At 35.9% G+C, this 20,432-nt stretch overlaps 1 protein-coding gene across 1 annotated transcript in view; it reads right to left on the bottom strand.

The window, feature by feature from the left end:
- LOC114259953 (rRNA biogenesis protein RRP5) overlaps positions 1-14,786 on the bottom strand; it is an 85,333-nt gene extending 70,547 nt beyond the window's left edge. Inside the window, 5 exon segments of the mRNA XM_082912350.1 lie at positions 4,817-4,916; positions 11,785-11,958; positions 12,165-12,305; positions 14,177-14,400; positions 14,490-14,786. Of these exon segments, the coding sequence (XP_082768476.1) occupies positions 4,817-4,916; positions 11,785-11,958; positions 12,165-12,305; positions 14,177-14,400; positions 14,490-14,655 (805 nt within the window). The 5' untranslated portion in view covers positions 14,656-14,786.
- Between the last annotated feature and the right edge of the window lie 5,646 nt (positions 14,787-20,432).

The following is a 20,432-nucleotide window of genomic DNA, read 5'->3' as shown; positions in this document are numbered from 1 at the left end:
GAGCGGAGTAAGGTATTCACCTTTCAATCTCAATATTTTTCTTTTCTTTTTTCTTTTCTTTTTTTTCTAAGAAACGACCTTTGTATATAAGGTATGAGGTTCAAAATTTTCAAAAAATTCAAAATGCATTATATTGGCTCAGCACAAAAATTGAGCTCTCCTACATTATCAACTAACTAGGGCAAAAGAGGATTCGAAAAAAAAAACAAAAAAAAAAATCCTTCATACCAAAATGAGAACTATGCAATAAACAAATCTTTAATTTTTGCACCACCAACTCTGTATCCTCAAAAGTGCATCCATCTCTTTCTCTCCACAACCACCACGTGATACAATCATCCATGCTTTTTTTAGTAAAATATCCCAACCTTAATGGGATGAGTTTGGGAATGGGCAAGTAGAATCTGATTAGGTTCAGGAGGGGCTGGGTGGGAAAGGGGCAACTTAAACTCAAGCATATAAATTCTCATATATATAATTATATTTTAGAGCAAATTACAAATATACCTCCTAAGATTTGCTTAAAATATAGATTATCCCTTGTAATTTGGAAAATTACAAATACCTTCTTGTCAGAATTTTTTATTTAACAGAATTAACTAAAAAAATAAAATTTTTGACTACTCTTCTATAGAATAATAAAATTACATGAATTATTAATTAAAATAAATTTTTGACATCATTAAAAACTGTTAATTCATTTGATGATTTATTAACAAAAGAGACTATTTGTTATGAAATTAAAAACTTCAACAGGTGGAATGTAATTTTCAGAATTTGTATTTTAAATTAACCTCAGGGGGTGTATTTGTAATTTACCCTATATTTTAATATATATCCACGGGAGCTTCTATTTGCACCCTAAAATGTAGGTCGAGGACCCCATTACTTTGAGCACCCCAATAATAAATTTGAAATTTTATTTATTTGTTTGGACACTCTAAATAATACCTATCCTAATCTTAAAAGCTCTAAAACCCTATACAAATCTACTTTGTACACCCTATTACCAATAAACAGAGGAACAAAAACCACATTTGGAGTCTCTGGAATTCCAAGCGACGAAAAGGGATTCTGAGTTCATTCGAGACGAAGAGGGTCTCTCTCTACTCCTCTATGCAATCCGTCTATCAAAGCAAACTACTACTCCTACATCAACCAACGGTAGGGCTGTGCAAAATATTGCCCAATCCGTTAAAATTGTACCGCGGTTTAAACTTTAAAATTTATAATCCGCCTTCGAAACCGCTCTGCTCCGCTATAGTTAATACATATATATTTTTTAACCTATAATAAAATATGAAAGTAAAAATGAGTGTGAAAGATATTTAATATATGAAATTTATTACAAATTAGTAGTTATATATATGAAAAATATTATGTAAAATTAGTTTGTGTCATATATATGAAAAATATTATGCAAATTAGTATTATATATTATGCAAAAACTTGATAATTGGCTAAAATATTCTTCAATCTACCAATCCATCCAAAACCACTCAAACTGCAATTTACCAATCTATCAATCTGCCAATCCGCCATTCGGTTCATAATTTCACTCTCAAGCTACCCGAACCGCACCGCGCACACCCCTAACCAGCGGCTACCTAGTCCCAGTTGTTTCAAATGGATACTCAATGCGGAACAAAATATATTTGTCCGCATACTTAATTCCAAACATATGAAGTTTATTCGGATACTCAAGCCCAAACCACAAAAAATTGATTCCGATTGTTTCATATGGATACTCAGTGCCGAACAAAATATATTTATCCGGATACTTAATTCCAAACACGTGAAGTTTATTTCGGCCAGTTGTTTCATATGGATACTCAGTGCCGAACAAAATATTTTGTCCGGATACTTAATTCCAAACATGTGAAGTTTGTTCGGATGCTCAGCGTCAAATCAATTCGGAAAACTAACCTACGAAAAATGATGAACAACAATTAAACACTTAATTTCTCTATAGAAAATTGCTTGGAAACGTCTTCTTTATTATCCATTATTGATTTCAATATGAAATAGAATACAAGAATGATGGATTAAAGTAAATAGGGTTGGGTTAGGGTTGGGTATGAAGATGCAAAGTGATGAAAGTAGGAAAAGAATAGAGAAGATGAATATTGGGGCTGATGATGAATGGGGTTTTCAAAACCCTTTTATTTACACTTTTTCCAAAGTCAAGTACTTTTTGGTCATTTTAAATAGGGACTTAATAGTAATAAAAAAAATATATCATTAAATTGGGGCGCCTAATCTACTTTTTGGGGTGCAAATAGAAGCTCCCATATATCCACAAGTAGGAACACTTCTATGAAAGAAGTGTCGTGTCAGACACTGACACTCTGCTAACACTCCTAATTTATTGTTTCTTCTTCTTTCTCATATAAGCAATGACAATGATTGGTATGTATATACCCTGTCTTCTTTAGGTTATCAATAGAAGGAATAGTCATCTATTGTTTCCTCTTTCTAACGTAAGCAGCACAACACTAATAAAGTGATTAGTGAGCCTATATCCTTTCTTCTTTAGTTTATCAATAGTAAGAAAAGAGTCTAACGCAATCATCCATACAAAGAATGCCACCTTTGTTGGCGCTCCCAACTCCCAAATCACCTCAAAAGGAAATAAGATCCTCACCCTACCAAATGTTAGAGAATAATAGGACTTTACCAAGAAAATCCCATTACCATGATTCCGCCAATCTTACTCCTATGAACAGTAATTCTGTATAGAAGCTCAAAGAAATAACTTATAGCCTCCAATTACTAGTCCTAGAGCAATCTAATGAGAGATATTCCCAAACCATTCCGGAGTCTCATGTAATCTGCTATCAAAGTTTCCTAGTTCACAACAACACTATGAAGATCCAAGGTCACTATGACCATCACCACAAAGCTCACGTGCTTGACAAAGTCAGACCATCCTCTATCGTCACCCTTCTCCATAGATTGTCTTTCTATTCTCCGAATATCCAAAGTCATTTACCCAACAAGGCTAGATTAAAAAGGCAAAAATGATGGAACCCTTAATAAGAGTGATTCTAATCTCTTATATATAGATATTCCCTTTTCCATCAAGTGATGATATTTGAAAATTAGGATGATTTCAAAAAAAAAAATCGATACATAATCATGTCTCTAGTATTATTAGTCTTATTTTATGACTAGTTTTAATTTACTAGGATTTTAAGGTAGCGGTATTTTGGTAATTTTCATATTTGCTAACTTGGGTTGTAGGGGTTGGCATGTGGGTCAAATTACTGAATTGAATTTTATTCATATTTTCTTATTTGGTCTTAAATTGGTTTCAGAAGTAAAAGAATTTTTAGTAGTTCACTTCTCTTGTTATAGTTGGAATAGGAAGTCTTTAAAGTCTATATGAAGTCATGTAATTCTTCTAATTCAATAGATTTGATATTTAAGAAAATTTTCAAAGCTTTTGAAGCTTCTTTACGGATTGTGTGATGCAATCAAATGCTAGGTGTAATGCCTAAAAGATTCTAAGAGTGATTCCGCAACCTGTCTTCTTCTTCTCCTTCTTTCCCTCTTGTATTTTCTGCACTTTAACAGCCCCTAAACAGTGCCAAATCTCATCTTTTCATGCTTAAACTCTTAACCATATATTATCCTAAACAAGCCCTACTTGTCCCCTATACTTTTATTGCAATTTCAGCCATCTATTCAATTAAAATCAACTCTTAATTTTCAAGAAACAATAACTTAACAATGATGTTGATATTTCATAATCATATATACATTTACAAGTAACAATGACCCAATAATAACGAACTTGTAGAACCGTTAGGTTTAACTAACCTCATCCATGTAATATTAAAATATATTTATTTCAATAAAATAGCAATAGATGAATTCATATTGGAAATTACTTTAACCTTAAACATTTTTAGAATATACATTCTTTTTTTTTTTTTTAAGGAAAAAAAAAGGAAAAAAAAAAAGAGAGAAATGTTTAAAACATGTTGGGTTTGACTGAATCTGATTGGATCCTATTAAAAACTCCCTCATCTAAAAAAAAAAAAAAATCATATATATATATTGGTTATTTCGCACTAAACCCTCTTAGAAGTTGTATTATGTCATTTTAACTAAAAAAATGAAGAAAAAAATTGAAATATGTCAAACATGATCGCTTCAAGAATTGCATGAATTGTAAAAAGTGAATCGAATCGTAAATCGATTGTGAATTGCGCGATTCACTAGAGACTCACTTCCAAAATAGATTCACCCATAGATTCATATCGATTTTGTAAAAATTGTGAATCGAATCGTGAATCGTAAGATCCTGATAACAAAGCTCTGGATCATTGGCTTCTCAACTGTGAGGTGGTTAGGGAGCTTTGGGATTTGTTGTTAGGACATTTTTGGGGTTCTTTGAGTTATCCCTGCTTGATTAAGAGAGTTGTTGGAAAGTTGGGAATGCTGCAAATGGAGGAGAACAAAGAGAGCTTGATTGAAAGCTTCTCCCTGCATTTTGTGGTTTTATGAAAAGAAAGAAATGGGTGCATTTTTTATGATAACAGTGTTAGCAACTTTTATGTTCAAGATTTGTCTTTTGCATAGTTTTCCTTCATGGTGTAAAAGATTTTTTGTCAATCCTCATCTACTGTAGATTTCATCAGGAGCTCAACTTGGCATCAAGCCTTCTTTGATACTCTTGAATACAGGTTGCGTACCCTTTGCCCTTTTGTTTTTTTCTAATACATATTTACTTATCAAAAAAGATGTAACAAAGATTAATTAAAAGACAAAAAGTGACTAGAATGGATATGCTAGGATGACTAGCGATTACCAGCTTGACTGTTTTTCGACATAAACCCAGTAAATGAAGGCAATCCAAAATGAAGTATATAGCCGTGGTCTTCAATGCTCTTCACATATGCAGTGATAACCTGTAAATCATACACAATTAGAAAAAGAAAAGAAAAAATCATACCAGAACATAAGCATGAGAGATAAACAAAAGATATGGTTAAGAGTAGAGTGTTCAACTCAAACACAATTTCGCAAGAAACAGACTCCACATCAAACCAAAAAGAGTACCTTACCTAGCCTCTTTTGTCATATAGGCAAATAAGGGAATAAAATTTTTATTTTACAACTTCAAAGCTAGATAATAAAGAGCTAAAAGAGCACATAATAATTAATAATGTAGCAATAATACTTAGGAGTCTTATTTTTTCATGGGTAATTGAAAGGGAGGATTTAATTTGAGTATTGGCATACCTCTGGTATAGAGGACTAGGCAGTGTTTTTAAAGGCTCACGGCGCACCAAGTCGCTAAAGGTCTCTTAGGAGCAAGGCGCAAGGAGCAAGGCGCAAGGTGAGGTGCGGGCTTTATTGAAGCAAGGCACGCAGTCTTAGTAAAAAATAAATAAATTAACATAGACTAATGACTCATACTAGTACTAAGACAAATTATTAAAAAAATAAAAAAATAAAAAAATAAAAACTAAATAAAAGAAGAAGAAGAAAGTAACCAAGGCAAATTATCGAATAATTCTCAAACCATAGAATAAAAAAAGAAGACATGTGCTTGCTTATACAAATAGTTGTTATTCTCGTTTTACATTATTCCATGTAACAGAGAAGCAAAAAAAAAAAAGACAGGAAAAAAAACCCAACCCAGCAATAGACAGAAAAGAAGAGAAAGAAGAACCCTGCCCAGCAAAGAAGCAGGGAAGAGAGAAAGAGAGTCGAAGAAGCTGGAAAAAGAAAAAAACATAGAGCAAAGAGGAGGAAGAAGAAGAAGAAGAGAGAGAGAGAAAGTCGAAGTCGAAAAAGAAAAAAACAGAGAGCAACAAAGTAGAAGGGGAGGGAGGAGGAGGAGGAGAGAAAAAATGAGTCACCTAGCAACCAACGAAGAAAAAGAACAAGGGAAAAAAAAAAAAAAAAAAAGTCGAATCAAATTGAATTGAATCACCTAACAGCAACTAACGAAGAAGAAGAAGAACTAACCTCAAGATTTCGAAGTCGAAGTCGAAGTCGAGAGAAACGAGCCCAGAGGAAGAGACGACACAGATTTCTTCAATAGATTAGGGATTTAAGCTGTTGACTGATTTGAGTTGAGTTATATTGTATGAGTTGTAATCCTATGGGTTGGAGCCTTTTGAACACAGATCAGAGCCGTTAGATCAGCATCAGAAACAAAAATAAAAACAAAAAAAGCCCTCTTAGGCTCGCACCTTGCGCCTTTCACCACCTGGCCAAGGCGCGCAACTCATTTAACGTGCCTCGCCTTGGATCCCTTCAAGACACTAGTTGCGCCCTAAGCCTAAGTGCGCCTTTCACAACACTAGGACTAGGGTTACCACAATTCTCACTAGTCATCATCATTCCTAAGTGGGGGAACCACAATGCTGTTAGGCACATCCTTCATGTGAGCTCACCTATTATGTGATGCAAGATTCTTCCCCAATTGTTTAATCCAGCACCTGGGGATTTTGATGACATGTATTCCTCTGTTACAACCTTAAGTTGAGTCCAAGGACAAGGCCTTGTTACTTAGTCCAAAAGGTAGCCCTCTCTGGGAGTGCTCCCTTAGTTGTACGGTCAAGCTCTTCCACACTAGCCACTCTGTGCTTAGCCAATATGATGATCTTAGTGGTCTGATCCAGTTACAGATGCTCGGTCATTGCCTATCTTGGCCCAAATAGTGGCTGGACCAACTCTAACATTCTCGACGCACAACCCTAATTCCAATATACGGTATCTAGCCCTAGCCCAAAGCTCGGCTCAGTCCAAGGGTGCTAGACTAGGTTTGGCCCATCTCGTGTACTTGGCCTATGCCCTTATCTAACCACATACGCAGGCTAGTTGGGCTTGACCCATGTGACGAGTTCGGCCCAATCTAGGCCTTGCCTCGGTCATATTAACCACCTTCATTTGCCCCTTAGCTTTCACTTGTACTTAGCAGTGTTTTAAAAGGCTCTAGGCGCACCGAGGCGACAAGGTCTCCTATAGCCTAAGCACAAGGCACGAGGCAAGGTGCGCGCCTCACCAAAGCGAAGCGCAAGTAGTAGAAGAAAAGCAAAATTATAAAATTGGCAAACTTTTCAACATAACTAATATATACAGAATTTCAAAAATCATAACCATTTCCAATAATCTTTAAACATAACATTCAATAATCTAAAAACTAGAAATATAATATCCAACGAAAGATATAAAGCATAACATTCAATCTTTTATCACTTTTCGCTCTCTTTTGACCACGTTTTGTCATTTTATATTGAAAAGTTTTGAATCCCTGTGGGTATTCCCACAAAAAAAGCACTTAATCAACAATTGGAGTAGAAAAATAGGTATGAGCTCACATCTTGCGCCTCAAAAAAGAGCCCACACCTCACGCCTCAAAAAAAAAGCCCTCACCTCAACACCTAAGCTGCACCTTGCATATTACACCTCGCCTTGACCTGTTAGAAGCGCAAGGTTGCTCCTCATTGCAACTCGCGCGCCTTTTAAAACACCGGTACTTAGTGAAGTGGAAGCTTACTTCAGGGGCAATCTCCTTGTGATATTAAGTGTCTACCTCCTTAGCTCAGTCATCCCCCTGGTCAGACACAAATATCCGTTTGTGTACTGCTTGTGCACACGTGGCGCTTTTCAATTGGCAAAGCCAACCTGTCCTTAACCGCTTGATTTGCTCAATGTGACATGATCCGTTGTATTTTTCATCTTCCCCAACAAGTAATGATAGTACTAAACAACACCCTTTGGTTTCCCAATACACTTGGATGTCCCTTCTAGTTCAAAAGCTATGAGTACTACATCTTCCTTCCAATAAGGTCTTCCCCTTCCTAATGATCTAGAGTGCTCTCTCGCAGATTCTGTTTACTCCAATTCCATCATTCCCCTCCAACGAGCCTGTTCCAGCCCCAACTTTGAGCCCATCTGTTGTAAGTCGTCCTTCCTCACTAGCTTTGATTCCTAGTCCCACTTAGTTGCTTTGATTTCCAATACTGTTCTGGTTTCTCCCGATGTCCGCCATTGATTCTAGTGACTATTGCCATGATTTCCCCGCCGTTTATTATTTCCATGCTTTGTGAGGTTTCAACGCCATGGACAAGTTTCGGAGTAAGGTGGATACTCTCACTGCTATGGTGCGATTCCATCATGAGTACAGTGTTGCCAATGACGTCACATTATCATTGGCAAAGATGGATGCTAAACAGATGGGGACCAAATCAACAGTCGCCTTCCCCATAGCATCCATTGTTGAAGGCAGCCTTAGATTCTTATTAGACGCTTCGTTGCATCAGCTTTTCCATCAAGTCATGCTTACCTCGATGCAAGTCTCTATTAATGTCATTAGGATAGTCTGTGGAATCTCAACCCTTAATCACAAGCTCAGACTTAACCTTGAAATCTGAGACATCTTTCATTGCAATGGTTTATTCCACAACAAGGATTATAGCACATATTATTTGTGTGTTTGGTCGGCCGAGCTACATATTACTTGTGTGTCTGGTTGGCCGAGTTGCACCTAGTTACCAAGCTCTTTGATAAAGGACAAGCACAATGATGACTTCCTTCAAGTTAGGAGAAATTGGGAGTTTTCAGCCGATACTAAGGACCAAACAGAGAGGCTACCACTAATCGATAGCCATCCAAGTCTTGGACTGACCTCTCCTTTGATCTCAAATTCTTGATTATTTTGCCTAAGTCACTCGTTTGGTTCCCCTTTCAGGTCCTAGTTGACACAAGAGGCAGCCGACAACGGAGAACGTAGAAGCAATCAAAGCCACATTTCAATACAAAAAACGTTCAGCTCTAGAGTTGCTCGGTTACATACAAATCTATAGGTTTACTATCACAAAGAAAGTTAAAGTACTAATTATCTTCAAGAGTCTCCTGAGCATAAAGACGAGCATCAACTCGATTAGACACAAGTGCCTCTTCTTTTGTTCCAACCCGTTCTTCGAGCCAAGCTCCCAATAGCACTGTCTAGGGAGATAACCATGCTGAAGCAAAGAGTGATGCTTGATTTGGAGACCAAAGTGCTCAATTCCACATCTACACAAGGAACAGCTCTCTTGCCTTTCCTTAGACTAGGTAGTATGAGAGGCTTGTTTAGAAATTTATCTGAGGGAGAAGAACGTTTATTTTATTCTGAGGTTGAACTGAACAAGTCCCCCCCCCCCTCCCCAAACCGAGAGGTCCTGGAAGAGGCATAAGGAGACTAGCAAAGAACTAGTTGATGCCACATTGAAGAGCAAGGAACGAAAGAGTTGCTCGAGCTGTGGGAACAGCCTTTGATGCATACTGGCCGACTGATCAATACCACTAACTCCGTTGTAAATTCGCGAGAGATGGCTTTCGATCTGTCGAAAATCTTCTTCTTCCACTTGACATGGCCAACCACAACATTCCTTCAAGAAACCACATAATGAAGGGAATAGCCCAAATGCTAAACGTGGAAATGTGTTTTTGTACATATTTAAGTCTTTCCTCTCCCTTGTTAGCAACTAATTGACTGTCTTCTTCAATGTGTACAAAGGATGCATATCATTGATGATCTGACTACTTTAGAGGATTCCAAGAGGACCCCCGCATCTTGGCCTAAGACTTCTATTGCGTCAGATGAGAAGGCAAAGCTAGAAGCTGTGGAGCTAAGCAAGAAATTAGAGGAGAGGGCGGCCAAGCTAGAGGGTGTGGTGGCAATCAAACTCTAGGTGCGATGTCAAAGGCTTGTAAAAGTGATTCCAAAAACCAGATTTATTTAAAGCACTTTAACCCTCAAACATCTCACATCACAAGTGCAACCCTATAAAGAACTGCAAAATAAACATGTATTCCTATTTTTTGGATATTGTTCACAAGGTAGGAACAAGCCCAAACCAATCCCCAAAACTCGTATTTTTCAATCTCAAAACCCAACCCTTTGTTTCACTTTTAAAACCCTAAAATCCTCGTATCTTTTCACTCATCTAGCCTTTTAAAACTAACCGAAAGAGTCACATGCACTTTTTTTGTTGCTATACATTTGAGAACAAGAGTCACTCCTCTTAGTAGAGTGCAATTTGCACTGATTCTACATCACAAAAAAGCAAGGACATATGCCTAAGTGGGTACAAGATACAGGTGGTTTGCCTTTGTCTATCCTAGCACCTCATTAATAGTGGGACCTCAACTACTAGGACCACCAAATCACCAATACACAGATTTCAGATGTTTACAAAGCACATCACATGCCTTCTATGAAGCACGGATACTTCAAATAGGGTGACATATCCGTATTGTATCCGTATCAGATACCGATACTCCTTGGATACTCGCGGATACGTATCGGATACTTATTAAAAGTATCGAATACTTCTTTTTTATTTTTTCATTAATTTTGGAGTATCGGATACTTAATTTTGAAGTATCGGATACTTCAAGTCATGTTTACTTGTTTTATGAAATTAGAATTGTAACATTTCTTGCATAGTAATATAATATAATATAATTGCAAGTATAAATATAAAAATATTTTTCTAATACTTTGTTAAGTTCTTCGATAAGAAGAGTATAGTGAGTTAAATAATAGAATTTATCAAACTAATGTATCCTAATTATTTCATGCATGTCCCCTATAACAACATAGAAAGTAAGAATTAACAAGATAATATAACAATGGTAAAATTAATTATCAATAAATAAATAAGCAAGTAAACTTGAATACAATATTTTTCACTAGTGTCAAAGGAAAAAGCATAGGGACAAATTGTGAATTGTTCTATTATTGTAATATAAATATATTAAACTTGATCTTGAAATGAAATATTTGCAAAACCTATTAAAAATTTAAGAAGTAAACAAGCTACTAGCTTAAATTAAAACAAAATTCTTAAAAGTTAATATTTTGCATTATAAAATTACATTATGATTTCTCAACGTTCTTTAGTTTATGTGTAACTCACTATTAATAATTTTAAAAAATATATTTTTCACAAACGTATCCTAGCCATACCGGTATCCTATTTTTTTAGATTTTGTCGTATCGCCGTATCCGTATCGTGTCGTATCCATATCTCGTATCCGTATCTATGCTTCCTAGCATGCCTTTATCTTGGTATGAGTCATCTCCTTTTGGAGATCTATCTCTTTCGCTCTCTAAGTCAAGCAAAAGCGCAAGTCCCTCGAGGGAGAGTGGAGCGAGCATCTTAATCAACCTTTAATTCTAGCCACCAAGTCACATGACCTGAGAGGTATTGCATAGGGTCATAGGGTCACACTCAACTGCCCTGTAATCGTGGAACAAACTCTACCAGAGAGGTCCCTAGGCTAGTGTAAGAGCATTGGATGCCATTGGGGGAAAAGGGGGGACGCAGCATAGGTGAAACACACTATAGTAAAAAATCACTCCACCACCAAACAAAAGGCATCGAGCATGGCATCGAGAGCAAGAGAGGCGACGCGCAAGAGAGGAGCATATTGAGCATGTTTACATAAGCATATTGGAAGTACCTTACTAATTGACTGTAAGCCCTAGGCTTAAGGTTAAGACATCGTTAGTCTTAAGTGACATGTCTCGACTCACAAAATATCAAATTTCAATATCTCATCACAAAATATTTATTACACCTCTTCCTTTCACTAGTAACATTTATCATTATTAAAATTAATATTCATTTGTTATAGGATTGTGGTCAAAAAAAGTTGAATGAAAACAGGAAGGAACCAAAAATAAGAAGAAAGTATCATATTAGTATCAGAGTCATTTTCTTGCAAAAAGAAAAATTAAATCTTCAATGAAACATTTGAAAAAATGCATACCATTCCTTCTTGAATAACATCCAAGGTTAAGGTCTTATGCAACAAAGCAAGACGCAAAGAAAGCCAGATCTTTCGTTTCCCCTTCTCTTTCTTATCATCACCCAATTGCAGTACAATGCAAGAAACCAGTTGCCCAACATGATAAATGCTAGAAAGAAAATTAGTCTCCACATCCTGAGATAATAGAAAATAAAACCTTCTTACACTGAAATTATGAAAACAAACAATTTTAAGCACACATAAACGTAAGGAAGGAGGGGGAAAATCTAAATGAGAAAAATTAGTTCAAAAGCAGTAGAATAATAATGGCACAAAGACAGAAAATAAATGTCAAGGGAAGAACTATTTGGATATTCTTTATAGAAGAAGCAAGTCACCACCTTCACTTTATTATCTGAAATAGGATCAAATGCTTCACTTGCACGAACTAATCCACGCAAGCCCCCTGGAAGACTAATTACGATATCTTTCTCATTTACTTCAGCAATGACTCCCCAAAGCTTCATTCCAGGAGAAATATTCTAGGAATGCACAAAGAAAGCATAACTTTAAATTAGACAGCAAATTAATGTGGAAAAAAAATATATCCAAAATTAAGATGCTAAATTATTAACAGATGGCATCTATGAAGTTAACTTCAAAGTGTAGATAAGCTAGAAATACAAAAGTAGCAGTACCAATAATTACAAGAATTTTTGAAAACAATATTAGGCTTTTATTGAAATTTCATGCAATTTTTATTAAAATCTTCAAAATAAAGTTTACACACACTGTACTATTCTCAGGTTGCCCAGTCTCAATAGAGAGAAATAAAGAAAAAAAAATACACAAAAAAAAATAATAATAAGAAGTATAATAGATAACATTCACATATGGAACGAGAGAAGGGAAAATGAAATCGTATGACAGGACAAGGTCTATACAGTAAATCATAACATTATGATCAGGGTTGGAGAAAGTATGATCAGGAAGAAAACAAGTAGGGTTGGAGAAAGTATGATCAGGAAGAAAACAAGTGGGCATAGCAAAAGTAGTCACAAGACTCACAGCTGACACGTTTAGCAGACCTTAGACAGTCAAGTTGATCCAACAACTTCCATCGGGGTAGTCCATTAACTTCACATGAAATCAGGGGCAAGTTAAAGGAAGAAATACAAAATCTAACCACCTGGCTCAGACTTGTAAATTTTATTTTCCCATTTTAGCTCAAGTAGAACTTTAATTTTAGAAATTAAGCTCTCCTTGTATTCAGTATTTTATGGTCATGGTTCATTCACCCTTTAATATATATTAATTAAAATTTTACATGGATTGAGTTTGATCAAGTCATACGGATGTACATGTCTATGTATATAACATTCCCCCCTTCTTTCTTTTTTCTTTTTTTGGGTCAATTGATAGAGAGAATTTTTCAATATGAAGTGAATTATATCAGGGGCAAACATAGTCCAACAACTATAGAATAGAAGCCCCACAACTAATCTAGTGAAGAGCCCCTATAATAGGAAAGAAACAAGTAGCCTAACCAACCAACCAACCAACCTACAAACATACCCCATATTGGGGAAGAAGAGAACAATATTACGAAAGAGCGGGAAGAAATTATCAGTCCTTGCTCAATGCAAGAATTGACCCCCTAACCTCCCAAATAGAAATGTACCAGGGTAACCAACTAAGTTAACCCACCCTTGTTATTTGTACCTTTTTCAAGGAATGTAAGCACCTTAAATTCATAGATCAAACTGAGAATGAAGCTGAAACATTGTCAGTTCAGTATTGTGAAGGCAAGATTGCAGATGTATAGGTCCTCAGATTTCAGTTTTTCGGCCTGTCAAACAACTAAACAAAAATTCACCAAGTCTGGAAATACAGTAACTTAATTTAGTTTAATGAAATAGCATTATTAGCACCTAAATACGGCTGTTACCAACCATCTTATTACTTCCATCACCCAGTGAATTCCCTATTCAGCTTTGTAGTTACGCAGTTTTATCGGCTAACTCTAATCAAACTTGTAAATTGTTTGAGTCATTACTCAACAATCTTGTTTCTTTTCAAGCATTTCCTCTTTTATTCCCCCGCTTACTCTCCATTTTTTTTGTTTGTTTGTTTTCTTGCGAAACCACATTGTTGTTTTCAGCATATAACTCGAGTATCCAGTTCCTAAACTAGGAAAATCAGACATTTAGAACAGATGTCGCAGCAACAATACAAAAGAAAACTTGAATGAATTATACATCAAAACCCTATTATAATAATGATTCAAGGATGGGTCAACAATAGCATAGCAACCGAGAGAACCAACCATAGTACACACTAATGATAGAATAATCTATCTCCATACATATAATAACTTAAAACACAAACAATCAATTATCTAACAAATATTTACCTTCAAGGTGATCTTATTGGCAAACCTAGGTAATTTTCCAGAAATGCCATCACCAAAAAGAGAACCCAAATCATCCTCTTCTGCTGAATGATTTCGCTTTTGTAGCCTTTTATTCTTATTCTTATAATTATTATTATTCAACTCCCTCTCTCCTGATTCAAACTCCATATCAACATCATCGCCATCAACTTCATCGACTTCTTTCCCAAGTGAACTTCTTCCACCTAATAATAATAACACATACAAAACAACAAACAAATTTAAAACCATACATACATACATACACGTAATATATATATATATATATACGAACCACCTCTGGCTGTGGCTCTGGGGAAGTCAGGGACGTCGTCTTGGAGTTGCATAGCCAATACTTGTGTTTCGTCTGTTTTTCTTGTGGGCTTGAATGATTTCTTAGATGGCTTCTGGAATTTCTGCTCAGATTTCTTGTTTGAAATTTTCTTGGAAGGTCGTGCCATTTTACCTGAAATTTTTCTAAGCAACCAAACACGTTCTAGGGTTTTGAGGCAAGTGATCGTTTAAACCCTAAACCCTTAACCAATAAAAAGCATGAGATGCGCGGAGGCTTTAGAAGGGCTTTAGACAAAACGGCTGATGATAATGTTTATATATATATATATATATATCAAATAAATACAATTGTTAATTACACTTTTTGTCCTTCTAATTTGATTTAAATTTTATTTTAATCTCTATTATTTTAATTTAAATAATTTAATTCTTATAGCTGCCTTATTTGATCAGATGAAATTGCACTTTTTATCCTTCTAATTTGATTTAAATTTTATTTTAATCTCTATTATTTTAATTTAAATAATTTAATTCTTATAGTTGCCTTATTTGATCAGATGAATTATAATATAATATTTGAGTTATTGATTCATGAAACTCACATTTTATTATTTTGTTACAAATTTTATTATTCAGTTTAAATTCCAATGACTATCTAAAAAAATTGATGAATTTTTTAATCTTACAATTAATAGCACAAAACATATATATAATTGGTTATAGACCAATTTTTCCTTACTTGATCATTGACCAAATATTGCCTAAACCTTGTTACTTCAAGTAGTATTTGGGCCGTTACCTTTATTTTTGATAAAATTTATATTTTTGAAAACTATTTGATAAGATCTATCAAAAAAATATCTCAATTGAATATAAAATTATTTTTTTAAAAAAAAAAACACTTTTTGAATGAAAATGTATAACTTTCGGAATTTCACATTTTTAAAATTTCATATAGTTTCTAAATTGAAAAATTTTAAATTTAAATTTCTAATAATGTGAAATTTCACATATTTGAAATGCAACAATTAAAAAATAAATAAATAAACTTTACACTTGTTCTAAATAAAAATAATGTGATTTTTTTTATAGTGCGAATGTTCACACTTTCAATGAACAATAAATACTTTCTACAAGTTTTTAGGTGGCCTTGCAACCTTTTTATCAAAATCCAAACTAAAATTAACAAAAATAAAATAAAATAAAATTGAAAATTTTAAAAATTACTAAAGAATTGCATCCAAACTACTACTGATTGTTGGTCATGCACTTCGTTAAAGAGGGTAAAGATATTTTACAAAGGAATTTTTTTTTTTTTTTTTTTGATAAATAACTAAACTTTATAAGAAAAGCATCAAGAAAATGCAAAGAATACAAACTAGAAACCGCAGAGGCTCAACATATTAACAAGTCAAATCCTCCACAAAATCTAAAAATGCCAAAACATCAGAATCAACCAAACAGGTCAGCCAACTATGCAAAACCACAAGTAGTCGGCGTTCCAACCAAGGAACCGAATGAGACACCCCTTGGAAAATTTATAGTATATACATATGCATCTCTAGTTATGATTTTTGTAATTTTTAGTTATAATTTATTGGAGTGTTAGTCATGACTCATTATAATGTTGATTATGACATTATTTTGGTTATGATTCAAAAGTTTTTTAGTTATACCTTATGAATATTTTAAATTTTGACTCCCAACAAATTGAGTTATGACATTTGTGATAATCAACTCCATAAATATTATAACTTACATATAATAGCATTGCCTTTTTTACAAATGCTTAAGATGAATTTTGGAGTATGCCTATCATTTATTGCTCTCTCTTTCTTTCTTTTTTTTTGTTCTATAATGATGAAATACATAGCAACTAGTGAGCCTCAACAACTAATGAGCTCAATTAGATACCATTAGTGGAGAAGGCTCTTCAATATGTGTCAAATAAACCACAAACATTTCCTTGAGTTGAGTTGAGTTGACATATAATCTGTGTCAAAGAATCCAAAAGCATTATAATAGTTTTGGAGAAATAAAGTGCTGCTTGAGTTTGGGAGGTGGGCCTGTAACGTTGTAAGTTGGTCTGATGCCCCGGCTAGCTTGAGCCGTTAGATGGAGCTCTGTATCTGTGTAGAAGATGAAGTCAGAGTCTGGGGATATGGTTTTATTATGGCAGTGGGTGAGTTGCTCTGTTTTGCCACGGTTGGGTTTTTATCTCGCTTTGGTGAAGAGAGTTTGAAGAGGTTTGGAGTCCGTCCGGTTGAAGGTGATCAACATGAGACCTGGATTGGTGCCTCCGTTCATTTTCTGGCCGGTGGTGTCTTTGGTTTGTGGAGCCAGCGTCGTTGTTTTTTTTTCCGATTGCTGGTATTTTATTTTGTGGCATGTCGCCGGCAGTTCTGGGCTAGTTCTGGACTACTAGCATCGTTGCTACTGTGTTGAGGGACATGGAACTGGTCTGGTGGAACTGCATGTGTTGTGTCGACGGCGAGAGTGTTCTCTCTGGTTTGTTCGTCTAGGTCCGGTGGACTGGTGTATTCGTCTATCTTTCAACCATGGTTGCTTCTGATAGATTGTGCAGTGAAGAAGCGTGTTTCACACGCACGGTATTGACGTGTTAGGTGCAGCTGGACACGTGAGTTTGCCAATGTTGTTTTTGGGTTGGTTATATGCTACAACGACGGAAGGTGGTCCAGCTCCGGTGCAAATTCTATTCAGCCGGCCAACGCTGGTTGACGACGTCGTGAGCTGGTTGTGTTATACAGTGCTGGGATGTGATTTGATGCATTGTCGCTGCTGCTCATGGAGGAGTTAGTCGGGTGGTAAAGGGTTTGAGCACCACGCTCTTTGGTGCGAGTGACCACGGGTGTGGTGCCGTGTGAAAGTGGTCGGCGTGCAGACCTGTCTGTTCTCTAGGACACTGTGTTGCTTGTTGGGATGGGTAATTGTCTATTCATCTTTATATATATTATATTTATATATTCTATATATTTTTGGATAGTTGTATCCAGTGCATGTGCTGAGGTGGTGGGCTCTACGGTTTTTGCTATTGATTTGGGCTGGTGCAAGTTTGTTAGGCCGTGGGTTATTTTGTTGGTGGGCCACGTGTGAGCTTATTTAATATTGTAAATCTTTCAGACAACTCACTGTGGCCCACGTGTTTTTCTTTTTTATTGGGTTTGGCTGGTGGATTTGTTAAGGCCCAAACCGTGGGTATGTTTTTGTGGGCCCCTTGTTTGACCCACGGGTTCACAATTTTGAGTAAGTGTGTTTTGTGTTGGTGCTTGCCGCAGTTTTCGGCGCATTTTTCAGCCCATGTATTTTTGTTTAGCCACAATGCAGGGGACCTTTTGTAGTCGGTTATTTCATGATGATTGATCGTGTGATCCTCATGTGACTCGATACGAGGGTGGTTTCGAGCCATCTCCGCCAAGAGTGATTGGGGAGTCACTGCTATGGGGAATAGTGGTTCGATAACTAGCCTAGTTAGAGACTGGGAGATGAGCGGGAGGATAGCTACCGGTTTTCTGGTTGCTTCTTGTCTTCATGTGACCCATCCTAATTGATTATATTGCCACGCCTGACATGGAGTAATGGGGACACTGCCGTGGGGTTTGAGGCTTGTGATCTACCAAGGAAGGGACTGGGGGATGTGATGATTGCTCTCATGTTTTGATTGGCTATGTATTGGTTTGTTGTAGCGGGGCTATTGCTTTTTTCCACTAAACTTCTCAAGACCGTGGATTATGGTGATTAACTATGCAGGCTTCATGTGACTCAGCCAGGATCCTTCATGGGATAGATATTTTCCTTCGTCATGGCTTTGGTTGAGTGGCTAGGATGTCACGGCTATGAGAAGCGAGATGCTTATTGGATTCCATGCTTTCATCCGAGGTAGAGACTGGGAGCAAGCGGGGGCGGCTATCATTTTTCGATTGGTCTTGTTGGGTTTTTAGTTAGTTACATTTGTATTGAGTGTTCTCTGTTATGTTTTATACGTCTATGGTGTGTGTTTGTTTATTTGCCCATATATCCACCCCAAGTTTCCATCTATTATCTTTGATGATAGGGGTTACTTGGAGACAAAAAGGATATATGGGCAAAGTGGGGTTCTGTTTTTTATATTTATGTTTATGTTGTAGGATGTCCAGTGGTAGTTTTGTGATGTTTTTGTTCGTCTATTATTTGTTGTAGGGCGTACCTGGGGTATGCCCCTTGTAAACTTGTACATTTTACTGTCTTTATTTTATGACTTACTTTCCCCAAAAAAAAAAAAGTGCTGCTTGAGCGGTGGAGTTACCGCTCGAGCGGTGAATTGAGGCAACCAATATTTTCCTTTACAAGTCTGATGTAATAACCTCAACATACATATCATGATTATATTCATTTACTTATGTGTTATTTATTAATTGTGATATGTGCCTTGTGATTAATTTGTGCATATCTGTCAGACTTGGAAATTATCTACCATGATTTCTACTCTAAATCTGAAATTGATAGCCAAAATGTTTTTAGAAACTGAAACTGAGCATATGGATAGACTAAATGGAATTTTTGAAACCATCTGAGAAGTTTTATTAGAAATTGATTTAGTTTAGTAAAATCGCATGTGATTAAATTGAGCCTTAATTGGAACTATTTTTGGTTAACTGAGTTGTGTACTAACCTTGATTAATTAAGGCTACTTGTGTTTAATTAAGATGATATAAGATAATACATGATTAGTATCTAATTTAATCCTATTTATGATTCAACATCTAATTAAGTGTAGTATGAGATGGGAATTTTGTAATGTTGGGTGTAGAGGATTAAAATCCTTGAGTGTGTGTTGTGCTGGAAGCTTTGGAAGAGTTGTGTATCTTGTGTAAGAGAGTCAAGATGTGAGAGTGTGTGTATGTATATTCTGCTGAGTTGAGGGAATGTTGTATTATTCCTTTGGTTTTATTGAGTTCATCATTGGCTCCTTGTGTTGAGAGCTCAAGTTAGAAAGAGAGTGAGAGTTGAAGACTTGTTTTAGAGAGAAAAACCCATTTTTGTGCTAGAGATTAAAGAAACTAAGGAGGATCATCTCATATTTTTTGAAATCGAAGCTCTAGGTAAGAATCTTGAACACAATTTCTGTAGTAAATCCTCTATGCGTCATGATTTCATCAAGTTATTGAGCTACTTTCATAAGAGTTATAAAAAAATGGATTTTTGAGCATGAAGATGAGTTGCATGTACATTCTTAGTAGTTAACCTTTGATTTCATCATTTTGAGTATGAGTTTTGAAGCCTTTGCATGCATGTGAGTTCATATATTGTATATTGTTTCAGAAACTCATGAATTTATAAGCACCACTGCATATTTTTTTGAAGAATAAGAGAGAAGAGTTAGAAATTCTTGCATGCATGGATTTTGGTTCAAATCTTTGACAAATTGATGAAGATTTGAATAAAGGATGTTTCAAAGGTCTTGTATTTGAGTTTTCTAAAACTATTCCATGCATTTGAACAAACCATGCAAGACCCCCAAGTTTTGAAGAGTTGTTAGAAGCCATTTTTGTTGAGCTTGGTACCCATAAATTTTGCTGACCGCTCGAGCGACCGTCTAGTAACTCTAGTGAACTTCGTGGGCTCCCAGTAGTTTTGCAGTCTTTACAGATCGATCGAGAGACCAAAAGGTGGCTCAAGCGAACCCTTTGTATGTTATCAGACTGCTTGAGCGATAGAGTGTTGGCTTGAGCCAACTTCAAACCTTCCCAATATTTTTGAAATCCATGCAGTCTGCTCGAGCGGCCATTTGGTGGCTTGAGCGATCATGTCATTTTCAACACATTTTGGGATGTTGTTTTGTGTTCGCATCTTCATTCTCATCTTCTTCTGAGCATTCCTAGGCATGAATTATGACTCATTAAGGAACTAACAAGTAAGAAACCATCATGAATAATTGGATTAGAAA

The sequence above is a fragment of the Camellia sinensis genome, unplaced genomic scaffold, assembly GCF_055761805.1.
Source record: "Camellia sinensis isolate YWXY unplaced genomic scaffold, ASM5576180v1 Unanchor3, whole genome shotgun sequence".
NCBI lineage: Eukaryota > Viridiplantae > Streptophyta > Magnoliopsida > Ericales > Theaceae > Camellia > Camellia sinensis.
This window is presented reverse-complemented; position numbering and strand designations above follow the sequence as displayed.